Source organism: Lonchura striata, chromosome 3 (assembly GCF_050655825.1).
Source record: "Lonchura striata isolate lonStrDom1 chromosome 3, ASM5065582v1, whole genome shotgun sequence".
Classification (NCBI taxonomy): domain Eukaryota; kingdom Metazoa; phylum Chordata; class Aves; order Passeriformes; family Estrildidae; genus Lonchura; species Lonchura striata.
Window position 1 is genome coordinate 84,873,268 of NC_140705.1, and position 24,456 is coordinate 84,897,723.

The following is a 24,456-nucleotide window of genomic DNA, read 5'->3' on the forward strand; positions in this document are numbered from 1 at the left end:
GAGGTTGCAGTGGCAGTCACAGTGCTGGGGCCTTGGCATCAGCAGAGGCAACTGTACCTTTGGCTAGCACAAAAGCTGGTTCACTATGTGACATGTGATTTCTCCTCTGCCTTGTTGCAGAACCCAATCATCACCCAGTTCTTCCCCACCCTTCTGCTGTGGTGCTTCTCTGCTCTTCTGCCCACCATTGTATACTACTCTGCCTTCTTCGAAGCACACTGGACCAGGTAAGGACAGCCAGCACCTGTTCCTACCTTCTTAGAGAGCTGATTAGCTGCTAGACACTTCTCACTACATAAAGCTACAGGCTGGATCTTTCTGCTTGAACTTCTGTCTTTCACTCCAAGCATGGTGTTATGTTGCACCTCTTTGGCACCTGGGGACTGCTGTAGACAGCTGTTCTGCCAGTCTTTAGCTGCTGTTGTGCAGCATGATTGTGTGAGCAGAATTTGACAGGTCTACAAGAAGAAGAAAGCTGAGAGGGGTTGGGGCTAGTTACTATGAGAAATGCTAGTAGCCAGGGAAGTCTTGGCTCAGGTGAGCAGGCAGGGGTGGTGTGCCTGTACCATGTGTAAGATGTAGAAATTCCAAGGGAAAATCATTTTAGCTGCTCTGGCTTCTGGCCTCAGGGAAGGCACTTGAAATGCAAAGCACTAGAAGCCTGCTGCTTGTGAGGCACGTTCCCCGCAGGACACGCAATGTAACCTTTGTTTTCTGGTCTGTGTTGCAGAGACTGGTGGGGAGGGTGTCACCAGCTCTCAGGATTGCAGGTCAGGGAAGAAGATTGCAGAGCCTATGAGACAAGGGGAAAGGAACGGAGACCTGATAACAGATTTCAAATATACTGGAGGGAAAGGGGATGTATTCATGTACTAGGAATGGACAGGGTGAGGTTTAGATTGGACATCGGGAAGTGCTTACTGATGGAAAGCCATTGGGAGCACAGCTTGTGTGGCTGGTGGGGTGAAAGGTTAACAGCCTCTCTGTCCTCAGGTCTGGAGAGAATCGGACAACCATGCACAAGTGTTACACTTTCCTCATCTTCATGGTCTTGCTGCTGCCATCACTGGGCTTGAGCAGGTAAGGGTTGTAGGAAGGGAAGGCAAGTACAAAGATACGGAGCACAGGGAGGGTTGAGGTGCACGCCTGATTGTTCTCTTCTTTTTACAACATCCTTTCCTCACTGCACTGGTGCCCTGGCCACCATCCCCTTGGGAGACTGGTATTTAATTTTAGTTGAGGGAGAGCAGGCCAGACCATACATGACTGGGTCTCTAGGACTTTACTGACTCAATCTGCAGATGCATTAACATGTGCTGTGATGTTACAAATAATGCAGCAAATGTTGACGCGGTAGATGAGTATGTGTGAAAAGTCTGCTTAATGTCTCCTGGTGAGGGAGGCATTCTCCATCTCTGTGCTCAGTGTGCAGTCCAAATTTTGCACAAAACTAGTGGATTCCCCCTTTAAGCCAGAACTTGTATAGGTTACATTGCTTGGCTGGTTAGCATGGTACAGCGGTGCTCATCTGTTTGTGTCTATGCCTCAAATCTTCCTGTGGAGTTTATAGAATCACCCTGTGGTAAACACTGATGCATCACCTGCCAGCCATTGGTGTGGGCTCTAGTGCTGAACAGGGGCCAAGTAGGAGAACAGTGTGAGGAAGAAAAAGTTGGGGAGTGGGTAAGGGACAGGAAACTCTGTGCTAGTTCATTCTTTACACATTGTGGGGTCTTTAAAATCCCACCTAAATTCCGTACTTGAGATACAACCCCTCAATGGTGATGTCAGGCAAATCCTGAGAATAAGACAAACCATGTGATAGTGGCAGAAGAATAGTCCTTCACCTTGTTACATGTAAACTTGCATCTTGGGCAGGTGCATGCTCTCAGAAGGTTTGCATTTTGACCACAAAACAGATTCCTTCCTTCTGAGGAGTCAATCCTCCTGCTGTTGCCTGTTGAGCTCCATACTCCACCTGTGCCAGAGGATTGGATAGTTTTATATTATTGGATAGTTCTATAAAATTAAGGAAAATGGGATTTGTTTCTTCTAAGGGATTTTTTAAATCTCTTGTTGCAGAGTACCTTGTACCTAACCAATTTCTTCTTTAGAGTCAGTCATCTGTTCCTTACATGAATGTAGTGCCCAGAGGAGAGAGGAAAAATACTGAGAGGATCAGAGTAAAGGGATAAGAACACACATGAATGGGGAATGTTTACATCCCTTTTTGAGTGTTGCATTGTTTTGTTCTGGTTATTTTTCCTATGTCCAGTTTACATAATTGCTGATGACACACTCAACAGAGAACAGAACAGTCTATGGTCAGAGCTTTGCATCCTTCTAGAGCAGCTTCTATATATGTGCACTTCTGTCTGTTGCTGCTTATGATGGTTCATCTTCTTGCTTTCCCCCACAGCTTGGATGTATTTTTCCGCTGGTTGTTCGACAAAAAATTCCTTGCTGAAGCTGCCGTACGATTTGAGTAAGTGGAGTTGAGTAGAAAGGCTTTGTTTACAATGGGAGGTGGCTCTTGTTAGCATCCAGAGGTTATGGAGACTCCCAGCTGCTCTCCTGCAAGGAGGGAGCACCCCTTGCATCCTGCTCTTGCTTGCATCTCCCCAGATGTGTGTTCCTGCCAGACAACGGGGCTTTCTTTGTCAACTATGTTATCGCCTCTGCCTTCATCGGGAATGCCATGGACCTGCTGCGCATCCCTGGTTTGCTCATGTACATGATACGCCTCTGCCTGGCCCGCTCAGCGGCCGAGCGGAGGAACGTCAAACGTGTATGTAGTGGGGCTGAGGGATGGGTGGTGGCATGCACCCAGGGAGGGGAGTCCTGCAATGGGACCCTGATGGGGCTCACCTGGTGCTGTGCATATAGTTGGGTGTGTTGCATATACCCACTCAGCTCTCAAGGTCCTCGTGCTGATGGGTCTTCATTCCCTCCTGCAGCACCAGGCCTATGAGTTCCAGTTTGGAGCTGCTTACGCCTGGATGATGTGTGTCTTCACTGTAGTCATGACATACAGTATCACCTGCCCCATCATCGTCCCTTTTGGTAAGTGATACACCTCTGCCTCCCTGTGATAGAGATAGAGGGGAGGCAAGAAGGCTGATGTGGGAGAGATATTCCCTCTCAATCTAGCAAAGAGGCTGATGCCCCACTTGTCTGGCTTTCTTCTCCTTCTCCCAGGGCTCATGTACATGCTGCTTAAGCACCTGGTGGACCGATACAACCTGTATTATGCTTACCTGCCTGCAAAGCTGGACAAGAAGATCCATTCGGGGGCTGTGAATCAGGTAGTGGCAGCCCCCATCCTCTGCCTCTTCTGGCTTCTCTTCTTCTCCACAGTGCGCACAGGTGAGCACTGGGCTGGGATGCCAACCCTTAGCCTCCTACTGAGCCACTCCCTGGGCAGGCTCTGATCCTGGCAGCCTCCCACCACGGAGCATGGTCACAGTCTTTTTGACACTGACACTTTGGTTTTCCTTTGCCCAGGCTTCCTGGCCCCCACTTCCATGTTCACCTTTGTGGTCCTCGTGATCACCATTGTGATCTGCCTGTGTCACGTCTGCTTTGGGCATTTCAAATACCTCAGCGCTCACAACTACAAGGTGAGGCAGAATGGTTAGGTGTGGGACCCTTCTCCTTGGTAGCACAGCTCAACCACAAAACAGCAGGGGCTCTGAGGGGTCCCAGCCCGCTCTTTGGCAGAGCCTGTCAACCCTGACTTCACAGAGGGCTGTCTCTGCTGCCTGTATATTGCTGAGGTGGAACAGCAAGTATGTTGCCCTGACAGTCTCAATTTCTCCTTTTCTCTCCAGATTGATCACACAGAAGTGGATGCCATGGACAACAGGCAGAATGGGAGACCTGCCACCAATCTGCCAGCTCCTAAATCAGCTGTGAGTCACACTCCCCACCTCTGGGCCCTGGCACACTCCTTGCCTGAATTTGGAAAGGGGGAGGTAACTCCCTGTCTGAGTACCTCACTCCTCACTTCTCATTTTTCTGAGTCAGCACCTGGATCCTCCCAGTGAGGCTGGGAGGCAACTGTTGGCTACTGTGCCCCTCACCTGCTCTCGATGAAGTGTAACCCTCACACACACACCTCTTTTCCACTGCTCCTCAGATGATGTGCATTTAGTTTCCGTCTCTTTCGGCTGGGACGGTGAATCCAGCCGGGTCAGTCTCCCTTCTCATTCTGCATCTTTGCACGCTTGCACACCAGCAGAGGCTATCACCCACCAGGCTTGTCTTAGTGCTGACACAAAGGTGTCTCCGTGGACATTGCCTTGAAGGTCATGGAAGTGCTTTGGGGACTCTTCTCTCCAACATTCTGAGAACCCCAGAATTGGTTTTCTGAACTTCACCTTGGCTCAACTGCCTCACTCCAACTGCTTCCTTCCACAAGGTTTTTTGTAGTGGGGATCTATGCAGGGCTGCAGAGATGGGGTAAAGCAGAGCCTCGTGCTTCCTCAGGAGGGCTGGGGTGTGCACATGTAATCCAGGCTCCCTCCTAGGCTCCAGACACCAAAAAGCAGCAACATTTTGCTAAAAGGAGAATCCATATAAGAGGCAGGCAGAGCTTCAAGGACACATCTACTAGCACAAAAGGAAGTGCAGTCTTCCTGTTCACATGGGCTCCAAAGAGCCTGAAAAGCCACATTCTTTCCTAGCCCAGATGCCCTGTCCCAGACTGCTGGGGTTTGAAACACATCTAGTGTTTCGGGGCTAAGCCCCACTCTTAGACCTTTCCTGGTGTATTCCATGGAGCCTAGACGCTTCCTTGCCCTCCCAGCATATCCCCACGCTCAGCCTCATGCATGGTGCTTAGTGTGTTGTGCTCTGCTTCCTGGAGAAATTCCCTAGACTCACGTGTGTCTCTGCTCTCTCTCTGCCCTTTGCCTGCCTCTGACAGAAGTACATCGCCCAAGTGCTGCAGGACTCCTCGCCGGAGGGCGAAGCAACAGAGTCGGAGGAGCAGGGATCACAGGATGAGGAGCTCATCAACGCAGATGGCATGAATGACACAGATTTCCAGTCGTGTGAGGACAGCCTGATAGCGAATGAGATCCACCAGTAGGGACGTCAAAGGGTGGGAGGGGAAGGAGGCCCAGGAGCAGGGCAGGCTGTGCACACAGAGACCTGGGAAGAGGCACCTGAGGGTGCTGGCTACCGCTCTCACCCTCCTGCCCCCAGGGCCGCTGCCTTCAGTGAGGGCAGGGGCCCTGCTGCAAGCTCTCCATCTCCCTGCCCCTCCACCCCTGCGCCAGCCCAGCTGCTCGGCAGGCATGCTCTTTACTAGCTACCGTCTTCAAAACATCCCTGGACCCCAGACTCCAAGAGGCTGGGGAGGAGGGGGACTATAACCCCCGTGGTGCTGCCCTGGACCTGCAGGGAGGAGGAAAGCTGGGTGCTTTGTGGGAAGGGGCATAAGGAGAACATCTGGGGTCTTCTGAGCAGGCAACTGTATCACCCTGTCTTTCTGGTGAGAAAAACTAATAATTTATTAGATTTACAGGAAGGTGATAAATGAAAAACTTCAGTCAGTTTATTGGAAACCCCACCCACGGTGGGGTTGGCTTTTGTTGCACCTTCTCCCTGTGCCTGCCTGTGTGTGCCCTTTCTCAACTGCTTCCAGCATCCAGTTGGTGTGGCATCCCAGGAGCTGGTCCAGGCCTAGGGGTGGTGACGGACTTCCCCCTCAGCACAGAGATGGTGACAGTGATCCTGACTTTGTGGTCAAGCGTGGCATCACACCAGGGAAGGGGCACTGGGTTGACATGAGCTAGATAGGCCCTCGCAGGGTGAGGGGTGCTGAGGGCATTTCTCATGAGCAGGAGGAGGTGCAGGAAGCCTCTCCCCCAGGTCCTGTTCCCTCCTCCCCCAGGGGCACAGGCAGGGGTTTGCAGCATCATTTAAAGTGGCATTTTTCTTTGCACATTTTATTCCCCTTTCAAACAAATCAACCTGACCCCCATATGGCACTGCAGCTGCCCTTTTGCTGCCCTGTGTCTGCACAGCAGGGTCAGGCTTGGGGCTGGGGAGGCTGTGTGGGGGTCTCCTGGGTGCTAGGGAAAGGGGAGAAAGGGTCTCAGGCTACAGGCCAGCACCCTGCAAGATCAGCACTGCCTCATTGCAATGAGGCCCCTTCCCTGAGCTGCTGCAGGGTCTTCCCCAACCTGAGGTGGTGAGAGAGGGAGGGAGCCCTGGGAGAGCAGCCCCTAGGAGCTGTCTCCAACCAAGACCACCATCTTCAGGACCATGAAAGCCTCACGGGACTGTGCTTTCTTCACCTGCCCTGACTGGTGTAGGGTCCCCTGCCACCACACAACCCCCCCTGAGAGGGGTGTTGTTCCTCTCCTACCTCTTGTCCTTGCTTCTTCCCTGTTGATAGCTGTGTCCCAGAGGCAGGCAGGGAACAGGATGGGTGGGAGGGGTGACTGGAGCCCCTGGCACATGGAAAGACTGATGCTGTTGAAAGACACTTTGTGAGGTTATTTCTGGTCAGTATCAGTTACCCTCAATTGCTTCCCCCTTCCCCTTGTGTAAACTGTAAAGGAAGATAATAAATCCCTCTGCTATTTAGCTATATTTATTTCCCTCAGACCCTGCCACAGTCCTGTTTGGTGCTCATTGCGGACACTAACGCCCTCCCTTTGCCAGTCATCAGTGGGCGCTGTAGCAGCTCCCTGGAGGTGTACCCTGAGGGGCCAGGTGAAAGGGGATGGTCATTTACCTTTTCAATCACCCATGCTGGCCCAGGAGCGCCAAGCACTTTAATCGACCAGAACAAGTGAATTGTCAGCCCTGCCCACCTCATCTGCCAGGGAACAGTGGTCACATTTTACAGCTTTTCTCCCCTGTGCCTTCCACTAGAGGAAGGGAATCAGACCCACAGAGAGCAGATGGGGGGCTGCTCCAGGCAGGACATAGCTACCTTTCATGTACAAAATCTCTACAGGAATCCCAGGCCTGGAGAAAAGGGTGGATGGAACAGAAGAGGTGCGAGTCTTCAGTGCATGGGGAGGGCAGGTCACGCCAGCTTCCAGGGCTCAGCTGGGAATGGAGCACACGTGGGTGTGAAGGGGTATGGTGAGAGTTGCCCATCCCTTTCAGGTAGTGGCCAGGAATGAAATAAGCATGTGAGCTGAGTTCCCAGTCCACTCACAGGCTGGGGCTGGGGGGGGGATGTTGACCCTCTTCTCTCCTCTCACACCCACCTACTGCCCTTGCTCCTGATCCAGCAGGTGGGCTGGGATGCTATGGTCTCTGTAGGTATGGCTGTGCTCTGAGGCTGCCTCTGTAGCTGTTGGGGCCCTACCCACAGAGAGCTGTGTGTTCTGAGTGGCACTGTCTGTGTAGAGATGTGTATAATACCCTGTATATATTTGTGTACAAAAGAAAAAAGGAAAAAAAGGAGCTATTTTTTGTGCAGTCTTTTCTTTGTGGAGTGGGCTGGGGGCTGGAACCTGGGAAGAGAGGACCCCAGGTGCTGCAGGAGCATTCGTGATACAACAGGAAGGGTGGGGAGTAGCATGAGCACAAGCCCTGCCCTGCTGCCAGCAACTCAGCCATGGCTCACAGGCTCTTGCAGCATGAATGGCTTTCCCTCTGACTTGCAGAGGCATCAGGGACTTTGCTGCTAAAAGCAGGTAGATGGGAAGCTGTGTGCACTGAGGCTGCAATGGAAGAAGATGGTTTGGGAATGGTGCAGTGGGGGAGTTCCACTGGTAGCCTCATGCCACATGTCAGCCCACCCATACTGTTCTAGTAGTAGGTTCCATAGCCACTCCTGCAATATCTGTTCAAAACCCGGACACCGGTTTGGGTGGGCAGCTACAGCCTTTGAGAAAGCATGAGGAATGCTAGACCCCTGGAGCACAGAGCAGCACTTCCCCAAAACACGATGCTGCTCCTATGTCAGCTATCCCCTGAGTGCTGGGACAGACAGCAAGCAGCCAGCCCCCTGCTACTCTCCGTGCAGGCTGGATCTGGCGTGCTTCCCAGGAGTCTGCTGTGTGCTATGCTCCTTATGTTGTGCACTGTGGCCGTTGCTTGGAGGATGGCACAATGGAGAGGCGAGGCTTAGTGTGGGGCTGCCAAGAGACGGACAAGTGACCCCAGCTCCATCCCCACCTCACTGTGATCAGGCTTCATGTGCCAGCAGTGCAGCACCAGAAGGGGACAAAAGAACCTCCTGTCCACAGCCAAAGAACAAGGGAAGAGGCAATGCCAGAGAACAAAAAGCTGAAGGCAGAAAGAAGAACCGTGCCTCTTGCCAAGTTCTGCAGCTATCACTGCAAAGGAAAGCTTGAGAGAAGGAAACAACAAAATTGCAGAGAGATTTTCCAGGTGTTTTAGGGAAACCGTTTCTAAGCATAGGGGGAAGGACATGGGACAGCCTTTGTAACAGGATTATTGAGGAGCTGTCTGCTGCCCCAGGAGAGGGATCTGTAAAAGCAGCTTTGGAGGCCACTGAAGGATAATAAGGCAGCTGAACAGGACAACAGCGTCAAAAGGACGGGCACAAACCCAAAGCAGGAGCAAGGCCTGGCCCTACAGGCTTCTTGCTGTTTGAAAGCACAGTGCTGCCTGCAGTTCTGTGCAGAACTGAATAATGTCCCCCTTATGAAGAGACCGCTTTATGCTTCCAGCCTGTGGCAAGCCTGGCTGAGAAAAAGATGAAGCAGCCCTCGAAACAGCCCAGAGCAGGGCACCCCGAGGCCACCTCTGCACTAGGGTGGGAACAAGCAGAACAAGCTGCCTGGAACAGAGTCCCCTGTATAGGGACAGGACCAGACTGGTCCCTTGTGCCTGCAGCGGCAGGACCATGCTACAGCTGGTTTTAAATGTTTTGGTTGCCCTTCCCTCAGGAAAGGGACATGGCTCCTGGCCCCACGTGCAACCTGCTCCCTGCTTAGGAAGGATGGGGTGAGGTAGAAAGCAGGTGCCCTGTGAGGCCTGGGCTCACGCAGGCTCGATGCCAGCTGCTGCAGTGAGTCTGTATGGGCACAGCCTCCCCAGCTGCAAACAGGCACCATGGAAGGAGAGGGAGTTCCAGGGCTCGTAGCACCTATTAGGTTCACCCTGTTCAGTCCTGGCACCAAAAGAATGCCAATACAGAGCCTCTTTCCTGGGGCAGGGCTGAGCTGAGCTGCTCATGCCAGGCCAGACTGTGTCAAATATGCTGGATTAAGCCACACCAGCCAAGCTGTGCCAATTCATGCTGAGCCATGCCATGCCAGCCAAAACCATGTTGAGCCACACAGGGTTCCCCTGTATGGTGCCAAACCCTGTGTGGCCATGCCCCCTGGTACCAGCACCACCCAGTATAGCTGCACCATGAGTCACGGAGGGCACACAGGGGCAGCCCCGGTGTGGCTGTAGACAACGCCAGGGCAGTGGACCTGCCCGGAGAGAGCCCGGCTGGCACTCAGCAGCGAGGGGCAGCTGGTAGTCTCGGGGGGCAGAGGGGAGTGCCAGCCGGGACACGCAGGGAGGCCGGGGCAGCTGGTGGTGGCGTTGTTGACCGTGACCACCTGAGCCACTGATTGAGGTGGTGCGGGCAAAGTCCCCGCAGGCATAATGGAAGGGAGAAGGGACATAACAGTCTGGGATATCCGGTGGGACCACCGTACTCAGCCGTGGCACCAGAAGGTCAATAAATCCTGGGGACAAAGTGCAGTACAGAGCTTCACCCAGCTACGCTGGGGTGCCGGCAATGTGGAGCAGTCACCCTCAAATCCATTCCTAGGGGAATGCTTCCTCTTTCCCCTCCAGCCTTGGTTTCCGTATGGACCCAACCCTTTCCTCAGAACAATGGTGGAAACAGCACACCCCTCGCGGCAGTACTCCTCTATCCCTGGGATCTGGCAAAGGGTACCAGCAGACAGGACCTCACCATCAGCCTGGATCAAGAATCCCCTCCCAGTGTCTGTAAGCTGTCACTGCTCCTTTAATTCCCCCTCCCCCTGCCCTCCCGGCTTTGCTCATACATCCTGCCCGCCTAAACTCCACCTTCTGCGGGGTTGTACTGAGCCGGGCTGTGCTGGGCCGGGCCGAGCCGAAGCGGGCAGGGCGGTGGCGATAGCAGCTTCCGTAAGTCCATCCCCCCGTCCTTACCCTTGTTCGACCCCCAGTTTGGGGTTAAGCACTTGGGGGGGAGCCCGCCGCCGGGCGGGCAGGCCTTCGAGTCCGTCCGTCTCTCCCTCCCCGGCTGCTTCTTCTGTTTTCTAAGCTTATCTAGGCATGCCTACCCCTCCCATCCCCTTTCTATCTGCGGGGATTTTTGCATTAGGTAACGCATCCGCAGAGACCCAGAAGCTTCCCAATCGGGGCGGTGAGTAAACTGAGTACCGCAGCCTCCCGAGATGTGCTGCCGACCTCAAAGCCAAGCCCGTATCCCGTCAAAGGGATGCGGTAAGATAAAGGGGAGCCTGTGGGAAACGAGGGTCTTTGTCGTCTGGAGGGCTGGAAAGGGCCCGAGAGCTGCTTGAGCACTGTGGGATGCCACGGAAGGCTGTGACGCCTTGCCCGAGCTGAGTATGCGGCAGGATACCGTCTGTCAGGGCTGGTTTTGAGGAAGGGAACTCCCCATTTCCGTTGATTTGCAAGAGCAGCTGGCAAACCAGAGGTCTGCAAAGATTTTTGGCTGGACTTCAACAATGATGCTGCCCAAGGGTTTTGCAGTATGCGCTAAAGTGCACAAGGTGTCAGGGACCCTGCAGGAACCAGTGTGTCTTTTCGCTCCCACCTGGGAGGGATCAGAGGTGCCTCGAGTACTGGAAAGCATCATATTGTAGTTGGGTGTCACCTGTGGTGGAGAACTGCCCTGGGGGCTTGGCTTGTCTCATCACACCCCTTCCTCCTCCGTGGAGGACCTGCAGTGTCCATCAGCATAAGCCTGGGGAGGTGTCAGTAGCTGACCCCATTGCTTTAAAGACCCATATGGTTCCTCTCCCATTGTGGGGTCTGAAACGCTTTCCTTTGTTCTGCGCTTGCGTGACCTCCCTCTGCCACTGAGCACAGCCCTCCCGAGTATTTTGAGCCAGAGAGCTAAGAATAACTCATACGGTGCCCGTGTCTGCACAGAGCTACCCGTGTCTGCAGCCATGTCCCGTGCTGGTAGGTCCATGGGAAAGAGTGCAGGGAACCTGTCAGGGGCTGTGGGTAGGTGGAGGTCCTTGGCCACTGGCAGGTTGTGGTGTAAGCTCTGGGGAGATGGTGAAGTGGGAACTGCAGGCAGTGTGGGCAGCTGTACTTGGGATCCCTCTTCCCTCAGGGCCCCTCTGTTCCAGGAAGTGTCTGGGACTGGAGAAGCCAGCCAGCCAGCTCTGCAGGCACCAAGTGCCTTGCCACTGGGAGAGACTGCCAGGTTGCTGTGAGGCAGGAGTTGTAGGAGGAGCTCCATAGATGTGGGACCATTGTAGAGGAGAGAAGGGCTGGCACTTCCCTGGAGAAGGGTAGTGGGTTTAGAGCATCCCAGAGTAGGCAGAGTCATAGGGAAGAGTAAATTTTTTCTTCTGAAAAGCTTCTGGCTAGAACAGCCACATGGGTTAGCAGCCAAGTTTATGCCCTATGCAGGGAGCTTGCACCCTATTCACTGTTGCCTGCCTTCCCTTTAGCTATCACAGCACTTCAGGACAAGGAAAGACACCTCTTTGGAGCCAGGCTGTGCCCTGCTCCCCTGGAATAGCATACTGAGAAGGGAGTGGGCCAGCACTGGCATTTGAGTTTGCTGCTCGGAGTGGGTTGCTGGCTCCTGGCTTATTTACTCAAGGACTACACCACTTTCTCATACGGACAAACCTCTGAAGTATTCAGCACCAGCCCAGCCAAGCAGGAGCTGAGATTGCTGGGGAGTGGGGCAGGATGAGCCACAAATGGCAGTGGGCTGGGGGCAGTGGCACCTGCCCCATGGCCCTGCTGCAGGTCACACTGCTTGCATGGAGGCTTGGACTAGACGGTGCCAGAGGCCCCTTCCAGCCTGGGCAGTGCGGTGGGTGTGAGTGCTGGTTGCTGCCATTGGTGCCTGGACAGGGCTGAGGGCAGCAGGACACCGGGAAGGGAGCTGGGACTTGCCCAGAGCAGCGGGCGCGGTGGGCAGGGCTGCGGGACCAGGCATGCCTGGCAGCTGTGGCAAGCTGGTTCGAAGCTCCTGGCCGTGAGCTGCTGGGCAAAGCCCCGGGAGGATGACCAGAGCAGGGAGAGGTGCAGGATGCGGGCTCTGCGGTGTCTGTCCTGCCCCGCTCTCCTGGTGCCAGCGTGCCTCACTGGGCTCCGCAGTCCCTCCTCGGGGTCTCCCAGCAGGCTGCTCCACTAGCGGGTGAAGACCCTTGAGTCATCTTCGCTGTGTGTGTGTGTGTGTGTGTGTGTCTGTGTGTGTGTGTGTGTGTATGTGTGTGTGTGTGTGTGTGTGTGTGTGTGTGTGTGTGTGCGCCGTCGCGCCTCTTCCTTCCCCGTCCTTCTCTGGCCCCTTAGCCAGAACTATCTGCGCCCCGCTGGGCTCCTCCCTACCCGCCCCTCTTGACTCAGTGCTCAGGCAGCCGGGCCGGCTTTCGGGGAAGAGGGAAAAGGAGTGGGAGAGGCCCCTGGGGGTGGGAGAAGCTGCGGGCGGCCGCTGACGCCCTCCCGGACCCGGATGAGGGAAGAACCCGGAAAGCTGCGCCGGGAGGAGAGGCTGACAAGGTTAGAAAGCGTCTGAAATTCCTCTGGGCTTAGCCTTTTGTAGCGGGGACAGGACAGGACCCATGGCCTAGGTGCTGGGGGGTGCTGCCTGCTCCCAGCCCGCCCTCAATGCTGCTTTGTCCCCTTGGTGTTCCCTAAAGACAACAGGGCTGCAACGGCCAGGCCAGAGAAGACGGCTCAGAACAGGGCTGCTGCTGGGGATGGGGTGTGGGAGGTTCTCCTGGTGTGTGTGCCCACCCTGGGGGTCTCTGGTGCCAGGCCAATGCTGCTGGAGAAGGTTCCTGCTGTGGGAGCGGTGGGGAATTGGGGATTCAGCCTCCAAGCCTGGCTCTGTGTGATGGCTGGTATCCCCAGGGGAGAGCAGGGTAGCAGACCCTGCCCCAGCGTGGCTGTGCCTGTTCTGTTGCAGGGAGTGGAGCAGAAGGTAGGGGTGGTGGTGCCAAGCTATGATGCCCTTTGGCGGGATGGCTGCTCGTGTGGAGAGAGACCGCTTGAGAGCTGAGGGGCTTGGTGAGCACAACAACGCCATCAAGTACCTCAACCAGGACTATGAGGCCCTCAAGCAGCAGTGCATTGAGAGTGGCACCCTCTTCAGGGATCCCCAATTCCCAGCTGGCCCATCTGCCCTTGGATTCAAGGAGCTGGGGCCACACTCCAGCAAGACACGGGGAGTAGAGTGGAAGCGTCCGTCGGTAAGTGCTGGGCTTGTTTCTTCTCAGGCTGGGCTGGTGTCCCTGCCCTGCACATCTGCACTGACGTGGTGTGCTGAGCTGCAGACTGGCCCTTGCTGGCACCCCTCAGTGCTCCGAGTCCCTGGAGTGCTGCAGAGCCACTTTCCCAAGGGCCCAGGGTCGTTCCCCATGAGTGTCTGCTCAGAAAAGCATTGTGTTTAGCAGGCACTGCTTCCTCTGGGCAGCAGACTGTGGGCTTCAAAACAGATGGGTTGTGCTCTTACTTCAAGGTGTCATAGCATGGATGTGCCACCCTCAGTAGCTGGGGCCTTTAAGAGTGCATGTCCCCTGACGCCATCAGGGCAAGGGAAATGTCATCCAGCCTTGTCCTCCCATAGATACAGCAGATCTTGCCTTGCCTTATGGTGATGGCCTTGGGGTTGCAGTCAAGCAGCCTTTCCTAGCAGAAGGCAGGTGGGGTACATCTCACAGGGACCATATACTATTTCTCTCGAGTCAGAGTTGCAGTGGGTGCCAGCCCTGCTGAAGCTCAGGCCCTGCCAAGGTCAAGCACCAGCATCTGATTCTGTTCTTCTGCAGGAATTAGTGGATGACCCTCAGTTCATCGTTGGTGGTGCCACCCGGACGGACATCTGCCAGGGGGCTCTGGGTGAGTGTTGAAGCTTTGTCCCTGGACCTTGGTCCAGGAATAATGACTGGGGAGGGTTGGGTGGCCCTTTCCATTCCGTGAGGTGGAAACTGAAAGTCAGGGGGTATCCTGTGCCTCCTAGTAGCTCTAGGATAAAGCTCCACAAAAATTAGTTGATGTGTGCACAGTTTGACCATGCTGAGATCAGTGGAGATTCTGGGTACATCCATGCCTCACACATGCTGACAACAATGCCAGGAGCTGCTCCAAAGTGCTCCCTGCTTTGGTAAATGCTGAGGGATGGCAGCTGCATGACAATAACAAACTGAGGTGGTGGTGACAAAATGCTTGTTAATGAATGTGGTGTGGCAGAAGGGTATTGAGAGGTGTACAAGTGATGATTTGTCTTTTCTCCAGGGGTGTCTCTGGAGGCGAGGGGACTGAGGCAAGGAGAGAAGTGTGAATGGGCTGGGTAGGCTAGCAGAGTTGAACCACACCTGGAATTTTTGGTCATCAGAAATGGATCTTGGAACCACAGACAGTGTTGTCCTGACTGGGAGCAAGTAGGGCACTTGATTGGGCGCACTGTATTCCTTAGCATATTTAGCATGCTGTTTTCAGGGCTGATTACATTTGATATATCCAGTAATTAGGACAAACTTGAGGTGGCAACTGGAGTGCATAACAGCCCAAAGCACTGTGGTAGTGTTCACTTCATCATTAAAAACTCAGAAATGGCATTTTGTCACAGCCAAACCACAGCCCAGTTACAGGTTATCCAGGCTCAAGGCTAAGGTGTGAAAGGCTTCAAAGGCAAAAGAGAAAATAGAATCAAGTCAAAGAATTTAAAAGCACAGTTCTGGCCTGGAGCAGCACTTGTGGTTAAGATTTCTCAGAAGGAGAAGTGCGGTGGCATTGCTTGCAATTTGAGAAGTTGGGGTAGCAGCATGAAACCGCTTGCTTATTAAAATGGCTTTTTACATGTAAAGTGTAATTCCACTACAGAACTCACTGTAGTGATACAGAGGGCAGTCATATGAATGAGTTCCAGGAGGGGCCAAATAAGTGGCTGCAGGAGGGGGCTGTTGGTGCTGACTATGTGTGGTGGTCTGGACACAGGCCCCAGGTGAGGGAGGAACATTCCCAATTGCCTTGAGCTAATACTTCTCTCTGTGGTTGAGCAAGCCTGGATCACTGGATCACTGAGTTCTGCTTGCTGGACCTTCTCTGGCTTTTCCATGGACTTTTTGAGCTGGGTAGCCCCAAACATTTGCACAGAGAGCACACCATGGGCTCCTAAACATCTGTCACCTACCCTCTCAGCTAGGGAGGTGATGGGTACTCATACCAGCTTCCTCTCCTTCCCCAGGCGACTGCTGGCTGCTGGCTGCCATTGGCTCCCTCACGCTCAACGAGGAGCTCCTGCACCGCGTGGTGCCCCATGGACAGAGCTTCCAGGAGGACTATGCTGGCATCTTTCACTTCCAGGTGGGCTGGGAGCTCTTGGCCCTCCACAGCTGGTGGGCTGTGGCAGAAGCAAGGGTGGTGGGTCGAGACCATCCCTCTGGGGTAGGGATGAGGAAGACGTGTGATGCTCTGAGCTCACCCAACTTCCTCTTTACCCCCCAGATCTGGCAGTTTGGTGAGTGGGTGGACGTGGTGGTGGATGACCAGCTGCCCACCAAGGACGGGGAACTTCTGTTTGTCCACTCGGCAGAGTGCACCGAGTTCTGGAGTGCTCTGCTGGAGAAGGCCTATGCCAAGTGGGTATCCCCGTGATGGGCATGTGGTTGGGTGGGCATGTATGGGGTAGGGTACCTGCCTGTGTGGGGTGGAGGGAAGGGCATCTCCTCTGTCACTGGCCCTGCTTGTGCTGAGTGGCAGGGCAGCTGCAATGCGCTACCTCCTTGTCTCCTCACGCGCCCCTCAGGCTGAATGGCTGCTACGAGTCGCTCTCGGGGGGCAGCACCACCGAGGGCTTTGAGGACTTCACGGGCGGCGTGGCAGAGATGTATGACCTGAAGCGGCCACCTCGCAACATGGGCCACATCATCCGCAAGGCGCTGGAGAGGGGCTCCCTGCTGGGCTGCTCCATCGATGTAAGTGATGTGGCGGGATGAGCCAGGACTCTGCCACAGCACTGGCCGAAGTGAGGCCTCACAGCCAAGGCTGTATCAGCAGTCCCCTCACTGTGACACCAGTGGAAGGTTACTTCTTTGCCCTCTTACCACAGCACTCTTTCCAGAGCAGCCCTGTGGCATAACACGTGGCTCCTTTGGATGGAGCGGGATTGTTCATCTCAAGTGCAGGACAGGGGACTGCGGGTAACTCCGGCTGTGTTTTGCATCAGCAAATTACCTGGAGCAGGGTTTTTAAATTCTGATGTTTGGGTGGTTCCTTAATGGATCTTCAGTGTCCTCTGTTAAAGAAACTGTCTTTAAATTGTCCACAACCAGCAGCCTTTGAGCACAGGGAGTTGCTGCCAGCTACTTCTGTTGGCTGGAGCAGTGCAAAGCAAGGAGAATTCTCCACACAGTGGAGGGAAGGGGTAGGGATAAGACTACACGAATTCAGTCCTACTGACTTGAGCATTACACATCTTCTCAGATCACAAGTGCCTTTGATATGGAAGCAGTGACCTTCAAGAAGCTGGTGAAGGGCCACGCCTATTCAGTTACAGCCTTCAGAGATGTGAGTCACCTAGATTAGACTTTAATAGCAATAGCAGACTGGCCAGTGGCATGGGCTCCACCTCCTGTGTCTGGTGTCTGGCAGGTGAACTACCGGGGTCAGCAGGAACAACTCATCCGCATCAGGAACCCCTGGGGTCAGGTGGAGTGGACTGGAGCCTGGAGTGATGGGTAAGCAGGACAGAAGGGATGGCAGTCTTGCTCTGTCAGGCCAGCAAGCACTGCGCACACTGCAGTCAAATGGGGCAATTCTGAGGGGAAGCTCACAGTGTGCAGAGCCCTCCACATCAGACAGAGAGGAGTTGAGGGCCAGGTCTGAATTGCTCTCAGGAGTCCTTATATCTAATTGTCTCTTTCCTGCTATTCCAGTTCCGCTGAGTGGAACAACATTGACCCTGACGAGAGGGAAGAGCTGCAGCTGAAGATGGAGGATGGAGAGTTCTGGTGAGTGCTGGAGCAAGGTGCTGCTCTATTTCAGCAGCCAGTCTGGGAAGGAGTAGAGGAACTGGGGAGAGATCCTGCAGTCATGCTTCACCTGAAGTGCATGACCTGCCTTTATGAGATGGCTTCCCTGCCCTGGAGAGCTTGCCAGCATTTTCTCACCTGATCTAGTTAATAAATTTCCTCCCTTAAAGGAAATTCAGGCCAACTAAATGCTAAATAAACATCTAGGAAGAGTAAACTTACTGTCACTTAATTCTCCTGAAATGTTAGCTGGGTCCAGAGCTACTCACACTCTCCTCCCTCCCCACAGCAGTGCCCTGGCCTCAGCCCCTACTTGTCTCCCACAGGATGTCTTTCCGAGACTTCATGAGGGAGTTCTCCAGGCTCGAGATCTGCAACCTGACCCCCGATGCCCTCACCAAGGACGAGCTCAGCAGATGGCACACACAGGTGTTCGAGGGCACATGGCGCCGGGGGAGCACTGCCGGGGGCTGCAGGAATCACCCAGGTATTCCTGGCCTCCACATCTGTGGTCTTGGCAACTTGATGAAACCAGGTGTCTCATCCATACATCCCCTTCCTCCCAGCCACATTCTGGATCAACCCCCAGTTTAAGATCAAGTTGCTGGAAGAAGATGATGACCCTGGGGATGATGAGGTGGCCTGCAGCTTCCTGGTGGCTCTGATGCAGAAGCATCGACGGCGCGAGCGGCGTGTGGGAGGTGACATGCACACCATTGGCTTTGCTGTCTATGAGGTAACCCCTGCCCACTCCAAGGTTTCTTCCTTGGGACAGGCTCAACCCTGCCAGTCCCACTTCAACCCCAGTCCTCAAGAAAATCTTTTCCACCAGCTTTGGCCAGCTGTGGGCTAATGTCCCCCATCCTGTGCTCTCTGCAGCTGTAAGGGATGGGGCAGGTACTGGGATTCTGATTTTTTTCCCCTTTTCCCTTCTATCTGTAGGTTCCTGAGGAGGTATGTCCTGAGCTGTCAGAGCCTACCCTATCTTGGAGGGAAGTGTAAGACTGGGCAAAAATGGGTTGATGTATCCAGTGGCATGGGAACTCCCACAGCACTGGCTCTGGCTAGGGTGATAGTGGCAGCTGGGCACCTCCATGTGGGAGAGAGAGATGGCTCCTGCTGGATCGACAGGGCAGGGCTGTCCTAACTGATGGGTTGGCACTGGTCCCACCATTCCCTGTGGGTGCTTCCCATTGTAGTCCACAAGCACATTCCTTCCCCCAGGCCCAGGGCATGCAGAATGTGCACTTGAAGAAGGACTTCTTCCTGCGAAACCAGTCCCGGGCACGGTCTGAGACCTTCATCAACCTGCGGGAGGTGAGCAACCAGATCCGGCTGCCCCCCGGCGAGTACATCATTGTGCCCTCCACCTTCGAGCCACACAAGGAGGCCGACTTCGTCCTGCGCGTTTTCACCGAGAAACAGTCAGACACAGCGTGAGTCCTGCTTGGGAGGGACACCCCGTGTCTGTGAGCAGTGGGATGTTCCCCACTGCAGGCAGCCTGCTGGCTGGGGACCCTGCTCATCACTTTGGTTTCCCCTTTCTGCCCCAGGGAGCTGGATGAGGAGATCTCGGCAGATCTGGCAGATGAGGTAGGAGCTGCCACTTTGGATCAGCTAGCACTGAAGTTCTGGCACTTGGGAAGGGAAGCTGCAGGCAGGGGGTGGCTGTCTGAGTCTGGGATGTCATGTGGCTGCAGAGGGGCTGGCAAGGTTGAGGTGATGGGGATGTGGGAATGAAGAAGAGAAGAACAAAGAGCTTCCTTTCCAGTTGGCGTTTATTGAGCCTGGAAGGCAGGGCAGAGCCTGGGTTTGACCACTAACCTCTTCTTTCTGTTTTGCATCACCCTAGGAGGAAATAACTGAGGATGACATAGAGGATAGCTTCAAGAACATGTTCCAGCAGCTGGCAGGGGAGGTGAGTATGGCTGCACCAAGCTCTGGAAAGCCCTCTGGGGAGGGGAAGGGACAACCAAACCCTGGCCGTGGGAGTTTGAGCCCACCACACACTCACTCAGTCCCATCCTGCAAGACAAGCCCATCTGTGCTGTGCCTCAGCCCGGCTGCCTGCAGGGATGGTGTGATGACAGGGGCAGATTTGGCGAAGAGCATCCAGCTGTGACCAAAACTCTTCTGAGTGTACAAATGTAATGGTATCCTCATGTTTTGTGACTAAGGCAGTGATGTTTTGGCAGGAGGGGGACAATGGCCACAAGTGGGGTGGAGAGCAGGCAAGGGGTGATGCTAACTCTGCTTCTGCTCCAGGACATGGAAATCAGCGTCTTTGAGCTTCGGACTATTCTGAACAGAGTCATCTCTAGACGTAAGCACTACCGTTCCTACTCCTTGCTCCCTGCAGCCCAGGTTGCTCAGCAGGTTGGGTTTTGGTGCATGTGCTCAACCTCCTTCTTTCTCCTCAGACAAAGATCTGAAAACAGATGGGTTCAGCCTGGACTCCTGCCGCAACATGGTCAACCTGATGGATGTATCCTCTTGGTGCTGTGGGTCAAGGCTGGTTTTTGTGGCGCTTAGCCTACAAGAAACAAGACTTGTCTCTTGGAGCTGGAGCTTGGCTCTCCAACAGTGATGAAGCTGTTTAACTGGGGGAAGAAAGGAAGGTGTCCTTATGGCTTCAGGACCACCTGCCCTACACTCTTTGACTTCAGCAGCAGGTTTTTTGGCAAGGGCTATAATTTCCTCTGTTTCTTTGGTCCCTGGCTCTGCCACCAAAAACCCAGCACAGTCCCACCCCATGCCTTCTACTTTCACCACCAGGAGGAAGTTCCTATGTTTCACTTCCCACAGGCTCCCTAGCCAGATATGCTGTTGTGCCACCCAGCCTTTGAGGCACTCCTCAAAGGGAACAAGGACTATTGGATTTCTTTCCTCCAAACCATCCTGTCTAGCTGTTGTGGATGAGTCAAGTGACAGGAGACATGGCCAGTGTCCTGCTTGTACAAGGACATGCAGCTGGGAGGTCAGGCAATGAGCACCTCTGAGTCCTTCTCCAGCCCGGCCCTCAACATTCCTTTTTGCTGCAGGCTAGCCCAGTTTTGGTCCAAGGACAGAACAGCAATGTGCTTCCTACTGCAGCAGCACAGCTGCTCCCAAGGAGTGGCATGGCTGCTACTTCAAGTGTTACCCTTTCTTTGCTGGGTTGCAGGCTTTTTGCTGATGCTGCATAGGATAGAGGGGAAGGCTGGGAGAAAAATTGGGCAGGCCAAGTGTGTTCAGGCTTTTCTCACCTCCTGTGGCTGGGATCTGGTAGCTTTGCCTTTGTACCCCCCACCACCCTTTCCTGGCTGCTTTGACCTCCTTGACCCTCTGCTCCCCAGAAAGACGGCAGTGCCCGCCTTGGGCTAGTAGAATTCCAGATCCTATGGAACAAGATCCGGAGCTGGCTGGTGAGGAGGAGAGGGGACAGGGTGCACTGCACAGGGACAGCACCCCTCCTGAGGCAGCAGGGAGTGGGGACAACCAGCCTGGAGGCCAAAGGAGAGTATTCCCTTCATGTCCTCCGTGATGTTTTTGCAGACAATCTTTCGCCAGTATGACCTGGATAAGTCAGGCACCATGAGCTCCTATGAGATGCGCATGGCTCTGGAGTCAGCCGGTAAGTCTGGAGAAGGATGTGACTGGCCTGGAGGCTGGGGAGGGGGCTCCTGCTGTCAGTCTTGAATAGCAGGAGAAGAGTGTAACCAGCCTATATTGCATGCTTGAAGCCAACCTGTTGTAGTGAGATGTGGCCCCTGTATGCACCAGGCTTTCTGTATCACAGATGTGCCAAATGTTGGAGCCTCAGAGTTAGAGATGCACACAAGATGGTCCCAGCCTCTGCCCTCCTCTGACCTGCAGAATCCCATCTTGGCAAAGCAGAGGCCTGGGGTGGGTCAGTGAGCTAACTAGTCATATGTGGCTGCAGGGAGAGCATCCCCTCTTTGTACTGAGGCTGAACACAGTGCCCTTCCTTGGGTGGGTTGGTGGACTTTGTGTGGGTGCATGGACTTTTCACAACTACACCCTACTCTCCTGCCTCCCTGGGGGGCTGACTGCTCTCTGCCTTGCAGGTTTCAAGCTGAACAACAAGCTGCATCAGGTGGTGGTGGCGCGCTATGCAGACAATGACATGGGCGTGGACTTTGACAACTTTGTCTGCTGCCTTCTGAAGCTGGAGACCATGTTCAGTGAGTGATGGCCCTGCGGCAGGGAGGGCAGGAGCAGAGAGATGTGTTGCTCACTTTGCTTGCGTCCCTGCAGGGTTCTTCCGTAGCATGGACCCTGAAGGTACTGGCACTGCTGTCATGAACCTTTCTGAGGTGAGAGTTCAGCCCAGTGAAAGTTGGGGGGGGAAACAAGGGGACATGGCATTAGGGTGAATGGGGCACCTGGGGTGGGAGGTTGAAATCTCTCCAGCCCCCTGGGTAGGGAAAGAACCCATAAAAGATCAAGATGAGTACATAGGACTGCTGCAGGCCCTGTGTTTCATGGAGGGCTGTTAAAATTTACTCATGAGGACATGCCAAAAATGCACCCTGCTCATCCCTTCTCCCTCTCCTTCTCAGTGGCTGCTGCTGACGATGTGTGGCTAGGAGTTACAACAGATCTGCTGCAGCTGGGACACCCCAATGGGCCAGGCCCACTCCAAGTGCCTCCCCTCGGATCTATGGATACAGGATACTCTTTCCCCCTTGCTCCATCCCACGCTGAGCCACCAGCCCTGCCTCCCAGCAAGTCTCACACCATCTTCTCCAGTGGACCAGGGGTTAAGGCAGGCAGGGGATTCCCTTCTCCTCTTCTGGGCTGGGCTTCTTTCCACATTCCCTTGCTCCCTCTCACCCCAGAACAGGAGGAGGGCGAGCAGCATGGGGTACCTGTGAATCCCTGCATGGTGGCCAGTTGGGGGCCAGCTGCAGAGCACGGAGAGGCAGCTGCTGGGGCATGAGGGGGAGGACACTTGTATTGCTTTATCTAGTGCTGAGCCATCCCCTGCAGCACACATTGCCTATCTCTGCACCCACACCTGGGAGGATCAGCACATATTGCCTTGCTCAGGCAGCAGGTTCCTGAAGAAGCCACAGTGACCTTCTGGGAGGAGGAATGGCCACACTCGATATCATGAAGCCTTGCACCGTACTTATCACCACTAAGCACGACCAAAGCGTGGAGCCCACTGGCTCTTTTCTGCGTGGCCTTCAACACATCCCTTCCACCTCCATGGCCCTGCCTAAGCCCACCACTGGGTCAAGCTCTACAACTCAAGCACTGAATGTTTCGGGGCTCCTCCATCATGTGAACACATGCAACCCTGTAGTGCAGCACTGAAGCTCCTCTTGCCCACGCAGGCACAGCTACACCATCACTGTCACAGCAGCCTGGCCTCCCCTCCCATCCCTGGGAGCTCCTGGGACATCTGCTGCCCTTGGTCATGGCCCACAGCAGGGCTAAGGGGTACAGCACCCAAGAGGCAATGCCTTCCTCCAGAGAGCAGGGGGTGGTGGTTTATGGGGGTCTTCAGCACAAAGTTGGGTTTTTTCTCCCAATCCCTCATCCTCCCATACTGTAACACTGTCCTTTTATCTTGGGCTCCTTTGCCCAGAGCGGATGAACTCCAGTGCCAACATATTTGCACTTCTTTGTGCTACTCCACTCCCCTCACCTTCTTCTGGGGTAATGGGGTGGCTCCAGCCTGGCAGTGAGTGAGGGCCTGTCCCCTGTCCTGTTGAGGCAGGCAGACAGTTTGCTTCCCCAGACCCCTGTTGTCACTGGAGGATGCACCTCCAGTGCATCCTGCACTGCAGCAATAACCACTGCTGCCTGCCCGGCAGCTCTGCTTCCTCACCCTGCTCACTGTGCTCTCCAGGAATAAACAGATCTGTTAGACCTGTGGTCTGGGAGGTGTCCTGGGGTCTGCGTCCTCCCTCTGCTCACTGTGGGCTGGTGCAGAGCCAAGCCCCAGTCACGCTGCTTGCCCAGCCTGGGGCACAAGTGGAGCAGCACCATCAGAGCAGGTCTTGCTATGGGGATGGAGACATCCACATTCCCTAGGACTTTATAAAACTTGCCTCTTCCTTTTTCAATGCTTACACATGGGGCAGCACCACATAGAGAGGGAAAAGAGCACTGCTCTTAAAGAAAGGTGTCTTTTGAAGGCTGGGGAGGGGAAAGAGGATAAGATGGAGTTAACTATGGAGCTGGTGGAAGTGGAGAGCAGCCTGGAACTCTGAACCATGGAAAGCAACCAAAAGAGGTTTATTTCTTCCCTGGGTACAGCCTGTGGGAAGTATTTTCACCTGCTTCCTTTGAGGTCATGCCAGTTATAGCTAGAAGTAGAAGCCTTCCACAATAATGAGAGTGAAGTGCTGGATAGTGGGGCTTTTCACAGCGTTGCTCAGAGCCACTTGCTGTCAGCACATCCTGCTCCTTGCTCACACTCCAGAAGGACATTGCAGCCTGGATGGCCCAGGGGTGCTCAGCATTTGTAAGAGCAGTGACCTTGCATACTTTATCCATCCCAGTATCTCAATATCCTTTATATGGATGCCCTTTGGACCAGCCCAGCTCTCTGGGACCAGCATCCCCACAGTGGGGCAGCACCCAGTTCTGGTGCAAGCCCCAGAGCACAGACAGGAGCTGAGGTGTGCCAGCAGGAGGAAACAGCCCCCCAGCTTTCTCACAAGTCTGCCCTCTCCTACAGAGAGGGCATCCCCAGGGCTGGATGGAGGTGGGCGGGCTACTTGTGCTTGTCGCTTGACTGCCTGTGAGCTGAGCTGCCTCCCTGTGGGGTGGGAGTACCTTAGGGCTTGCCAGCCCAGGCTTCATGCTCCTCCATGCAATCCCAAATCTCCTGCAAAACAAGGCTGAGGTGGGACAGAACAGGCGTGCAGGCAGGTAGAGCTGTCCCAGCTGCAGGGCCTCATCATGCACACAGAGGCCCAATTATAGGGGATGGTGACACCCTGGCTCTGGGATGACAGGTGCCCCTGGTGTAGCCTTACCAGGAGCCCCCTCCCTCCCTCCCTCTGGGTGCCAGCTGGCAGATCCCTTCCCTCGATGGCCCCAGCAGCTGGCAGATCAGTATCAGCAGGGAGTCAGCAGCTGGGGGCTTCCCCAGCTACCAGCTAATGCCACTAAAAGTAGCCTGGTTCCTCCCCCTCATTGCAAAGGGGACAAGGAAGATGCCCAGCAGACACCTTAAATCCTGAGGTGAGGGGAGTAGCAAGGGGGTCAGGTGTGACCAAACCTGCTCTTAGCTTTGGCTTAGTCTTGCGACAGACACTAGCCA

General features: G+C 54.6%; 2 protein-coding genes across 19 annotated transcripts in view; both read left to right on the forward strand.

The window, feature by feature from the left end:
• TMEM63B (transmembrane protein 63B) overlaps positions 1-7,431 on the forward strand; it is a 48,747-nt gene extending 41,316 nt beyond the window's left edge. For 13 of the 14 annotated variants that reach the window (XM_085575573.1, XM_085575565.1, XM_085575568.1 and 10 more), the window contains 9 exons: positions 121-227; positions 994-1,080; positions 2,420-2,485; positions 2,626-2,788; positions 2,958-3,063; positions 3,199-3,366; positions 3,505-3,620; positions 3,831-3,911; positions 4,928-7,431. In XM_085575573.1, the coding sequence (XP_085431699.1) occupies positions 121-227; positions 994-1,080; positions 2,420-2,485; positions 2,626-2,788; positions 2,958-3,063; positions 3,199-3,366; positions 3,505-3,620; positions 3,831-3,911; positions 4,928-5,092 (1,059 nt within the window). In that variant the 3' untranslated portion in view covers positions 5,093-7,431. Of the gene's footprint in view, positions 1-120; positions 228-993; positions 1,081-2,419; positions 2,486-2,625; positions 2,789-2,957; positions 3,064-3,198; positions 3,367-3,504; positions 3,621-3,830; positions 3,912-4,026; positions 4,898-4,927 lie in introns of those variants that run through there. The other variant, XM_085575571.1, reaches the window with a different exon arrangement.
• A 2,495-nt stretch (positions 7,432-9,926) lies between these two features.
• CAPN11 (calpain 11) lies at positions 9,927-23,054 on the forward strand. 5 transcript variants are annotated; one of them, XM_085575580.1, is made up of 22 exons: positions 9,927-9,948; positions 13,109-13,391; positions 13,971-14,040; positions 15,389-15,507; positions 15,649-15,782; positions 15,950-16,118; positions 16,627-16,710; positions 16,795-16,880; positions 17,079-17,153; positions 17,501-17,661; positions 17,741-17,910; positions 18,117-18,128; positions 18,399-18,610; positions 18,728-18,767; positions 19,027-19,092; positions 19,440-19,497; positions 19,595-19,659; positions 20,510-20,578; positions 20,709-20,787; positions 21,242-21,358; positions 21,432-21,490; positions 21,737-23,054. In XM_085575580.1, the coding sequence occupies exons 2-22, from the start codon at positions 13,146-13,148 to the stop codon at positions 21,761-21,763; spliced, it is 2,118 nt and encodes a 705-aa protein (XP_085431706.1). In that variant the 5' UTR covers positions 9,927-9,948; positions 13,109-13,145; the 3' UTR covers positions 21,764-23,054. The 5 variants fall into 5 exon arrangements, with proteins under 5 accessions (XP_085431706.1, XP_021406102.1, XP_085431705.1 ...); XM_021550427.3 differs by lacking the exon at positions 9,927-9,948 and adding an exon at positions 9,967-10,110; XM_085575579.1 differs by lacking the exon at positions 9,927-9,948 and adding an exon at positions 10,158-10,351.
• The last annotated feature ends 1,402 nt before the right edge of the window (positions 23,055-24,456 follow it).

Coding starts and splice junctions, on each gene's coding strand:
- CAPN11 (XM_085575580.1), top strand. CDS start 13,146: ATGATGCCCTTTGGCGGGATGGCTGCTCGTGTGGAGAGAGACCGCTTG. Junction 16,119..16,626: donor TGCTGGGCTGCTCCATCGAT/GTAAGTGATGTG, acceptor ACATCTTCTCAG/ATCACAAGTGCCTTTGATAT. Junction 18,768..19,026: donor CGGCAGATCTGGCAGATGAG/GTAGGAGCTGCC, acceptor GCATCACCCTAG/GAGGAAATAACTGAGGATGA.